Genomic DNA, 4035 nt, shown 5'->3' with positions numbered 1-4035 from the left:
TCTGCCCATCTGCTGCAAAAAGAACGTCTTCCATCTCAGAAACCTAACATGATAATACAGGATGACTGCATAAAGAATAAGCAGCAAAGCTAACCAGGTCAGACCTGCAATGACCTCTTTTTATGTCAGGGGTCTGGATTTTTCATAGCAAGGGGAGGACAGCGTCTACGGGCATTGACTCCACTTCTACGTGAAGTGGTCCACAAAACAGGGATCAATGAAAAAGCCAACAGGACGAGAGTTGGGTTTCCAGAGAGTTCATGCAGAAATGCCTTTTGAAATGATCAGCTCTTGACTAGCTGGGACCAGAAGTGATACTGAGCATCTGATAACAGAATCTCTTGTCTCTACACTATTCCAACAGGGCATCACCCCTTCCATGCATGAACGCATCTTGAAGAACACACAACAGATTAATTTTCCTTCCAAGATATAACTCGTATCAACTCACAAGAAGCTCCCAGAAGATTCACTTTGGTTGCTGGAGAGTCTGTGAAGACACCATGACATACGAAAGTGTCTACCCTCTTTAGAACAGCCACATAATTCTTAATATGGAGGTATCTGGGGACTGAGTGAGCAAAGCCAGTAAAACCAGTTGCCGTCAAGTTGGCTCCGACTCGTGGTGACCCTGTGTGTCACAGCAGAACTGTACTTGACAGGGTGTTTAATGGCTGTGATCTTTTGACATTAGATCATCAGGCCTTTCTTCCAAGGTGCCTCTGGGTGGATTCAAACCACCAACCTTTCAGTCAGTAGCCACACACTTAACTGTCTGTGCTACCTGGGACTAGTGAGCAGAACAGATGGTTGAAATACGCACAAGAACACAAACGACATTTCAGTCAGAGGAGGTACTCAACACTTAGCCCTTAGAGTGGAATTTTATTGTATGTCCAACCCATCCCAAAAGCAATGCAAAGAGAACACTGAACTTGGTGTACCACCAAAAGAGGAGGGACATTGGCTTTGAACCCTTCTCCAAATTACATCAGGTCACAGAAGGCTGGCTACATCAAGTTAAAGGCTTACACTTGTCTTTGGCAAAGGCCTCAAACAATGCTAATACGTGGGATTTGCCCAAATAAGGATACCACCGCACACCCAATTCGTCACCAAAGACTGAAGTCGCCAAAGGCAAGGAGCAGGTAAGTCAAATGCTAAGCAGATTTGCTTACACTGATTAGGGTGGTGAGCTTGAGCCCAGAGGGTTCTACAAATGGAAAGACATGGTTTCAAAGCACGAAGAAGAGTCTAATTTCCCTCAACTTTCTTTTCATGCCTCTCATTTCCCTGATAGTTGGTCTGAAGTATGGGCATTTAACCATTTCCCTGTCTCTCAATAGGGTAGTAACCATCTACTTCTAGAGAAGATCTGGAAAGAAAAACAACCAAACTGTTGTTAGTTGTCATCGAGTCGATTCTGACTCATGGCGACCCCATATGTTGCAGAGTAGAACTGCTCCATAGGGTTTTCAAGGCTGTGACCTTTTGGAAGCCAGCCTGTCTTTTGAGGCACCTCTGGGTGGGTTCGAACCACCAACCTTCCGGTTCATAGTCGAGCGCTTAACCGTTTGCACCACCCAGGGACTCCATAACCAAACTAGTGAAATATGATTCTTCTCATTAAGACACTGCTTCTTAATTTTAAGTAAGAGTAAGCATGTGTGACAAGGACCAGCTGGGGGACAGGATGTTTCTGGGTTGATGCACAGTTCAGCACCTGGGATGTCTTGCCTGCTGGAATGGGGGTTCCTTTTGGTGAGGGCAATGGCTGCAACCAGGCTGCTGTACCCCCACAGGCACGGCACCCTGGGCAAAGTCTCAACAGAGGTAGGTTTTTAGTTTACACCAATGACACCCAGAAATACTGGGCACAAAAGGATAGGTTTCTTGCCCACTCTACCGCGATGAGCAAAGGCTGTCCATCTTCAGAAGAGGCTGGTGAGTACTGTCAGGGAATGACCTCCTGGTGGGTTCCAGCTCCCATTCAGAGCACAGAGAAAGACAGAGAGACCCACAGAAAGGGCTGCTGCCCTGTTTCCAACTCAGAAGGGAATAGCACCCCCGGCTTCTTCTCCTGCCATTATATTGCAAGCCTTCTCCTCCCGCACTGACCTGGGGTGAGATCTGGTGCAAAATATCCTTAAATGCAATTAAGATAAAAGGTTTCCCAAAAGCTAAGACTCTGCGCGCTTTCTCCAGAGATCTGAGAGACGTGAACGAGCCATGCCTTTAGTTCTTTGGTGGCATGTCTAGACATCTTGGCATAACCAGTCACATAAAGTTCGAAGTCCAATTCACTCTGATTTGGTTTAGAAAGAGGTGGGGTTTTTTATTATCATTATTATTTCTCTTGGATGTAGGGGAGAAGGAGAAAGCTTTAAAATCAAGAATCAAAATACAGTGAATCTGGAAGGCATCTGAGAGTACAACAGTGATTTAAGACTTGTGGATACAGGAGGAAGCCCAGGCCTCACAGCCCTGCTTGTTGTACTTGAGACATTACTCTCATCCTGGCTGAGTTCAAGGGCACCCGAGTGCAGGTAACGGTTCATTTCCAGCGATGCCGCACGAGAGAGGACTCGTCATTGACGACCTCGGGGTGGCAGGGGCGATGCTGACACCGGAACGGAAGTAGCAGCAGGATGATTAAGATGAGAAGGATGATTCCACACACGCCCATGAGCGAACAAGAGACGATCCAGAGAATGGGCTCCTTCAGAGGGAGGGTGGGGACGCAGTTGCTGGCTATGTCGTCTGTTGAGAAAGGCCCAGAAATTTCAGACACCGGAGCACCTGCAATTTCTGAGGAGACAAGAGGGGAGAAATCCACAGCTATGAAACTAGCCAACCATTTCTAACACGTGACAAAAGAGACAACCCCTTGCTTTATGAAACCACAGCCCAGTCGGCACTCGGGTTCCAGTGACTCTGATACTGGAGTACGCACTGCAAGGAGTAACCATGTCCCCTGTGCCCTGGGGTGACAGAGTGTTTCGATGCCTACAGGTGTGAACCACGTGGTGGAGGGCCATGCACAGAGGGTGCCGGCCAGATGCCTCACACCGGGATGGCAGGGCCACAGCACTAAAGGGGGAGAGAGCTAAAGGGGGACAGTCCGTGGGGGTTATGCTTCCTCAGTCGAGATGAAAAAGGAGTATGAGGAGTAGCGTCTGCAGAGAAAGCTCGCCAGGTCTGCCTGAGTCACGAGAGTTTCCGTGGAGGGATCATCCTGAATTCATGCTCGAAGGCCAATTCTACAATAGACAGTGTCTTCACGTCAGCCTGGGACCCACCCACACTCTTGAGGGGTTTCAAGACTGAATCAGGAGATCCTAATGCTTTCCGCACTTGGCCTATGTCATATCTGCACTTCATGGGGATCCAGAATTAGGAGTGATAAATGAGTGTACCATCTGTTATGGGTTGGATTGTGTCCCCTGGAAAGATGTTTTGGAGTCCTAACCCTTATACCTGTGGCTGTGACTCTGTTTGGGACTAGGATTTTCTTTGCTCCATTAATAAGGCCATATTGGTGCAAGTTATGTCCTCGACCTAATCACTTCTGAGATATAAGGAGCACTACAGACATGGAGATGACCAAGCACAAATGAGGGGAAGACAGACACTATCTGATGATGGACGCAGAAGAATCTACAAGCCCAGGAACTCCAAGGATTACCAACTACTAGAAGCTGAAATAGATAAAGAAGGGCCTCTGCATAGAGCCACGCTCTGAATTCAGACTTCTAGTCTCCAGAACTGTGAGACAGTAACTTTTTGTTCTTTAAAGCCATCCACTTGTGGTATTACAGCAGCACCAGGAGACCAGGATGCCATCCAACTAACAAAGAGAAATACAGCTAAAAGTCATTTGGTGACCTTTGCTAGCGGACTCTTGGATAAATCTCTAACCAGGGAGGAAGTTGAGTTTTATCTTTTTTTTAAATAATATTTTATTGTGTTTCAGGTGAAAGTTTACACAGCAAATTAGGTTCCCCTCTGACCTACAGAGTCGCTATGAGTCCGAAT

General features: G+C 47.1%; 1 protein-coding gene across 1 annotated transcript in view; it reads right to left on the bottom strand.

Annotated features, from left to right (window-relative positions):
- Window positions 1-2554: 2554 nt before the first annotated feature.
- LOC101360622 (beta-secretase 2) overlaps window positions 2555-4035 on the bottom strand; it is a 149722-nt gene continuing 148241 nt past the window's right edge. The window contains exons 7-9 of the mRNA XM_023742143.1: window positions 3212-3288; window positions 3011-3090; window positions 2555-2760 (exon numbers count right to left, since the gene is read on the bottom strand). Coding sequence (XP_023597911.1) covers window positions 2555-2760; window positions 3011-3090; window positions 3212-3288 — 363 coding nt within the window. The remainder of the gene's footprint in view (window positions 2761-3010; window positions 3091-3211; window positions 3289-4035) is intronic.

The sequence above is a fragment of the Trichechus manatus genome, unplaced genomic scaffold (assembly GCF_000243295.1).
Source record: "Trichechus manatus latirostris isolate Lorelei unplaced genomic scaffold, TriManLat1.0 scaffold00202, whole genome shotgun sequence".
In the NCBI taxonomy this organism is placed as follows: Eukaryota; Metazoa; Chordata; class Mammalia; order Sirenia; family Trichechidae; genus Trichechus; species Trichechus manatus.
The sequence above is the reverse complement of the archived record's forward strand: the minus strand, read 5'-3'. Positions and strand labels throughout refer to the sequence as shown.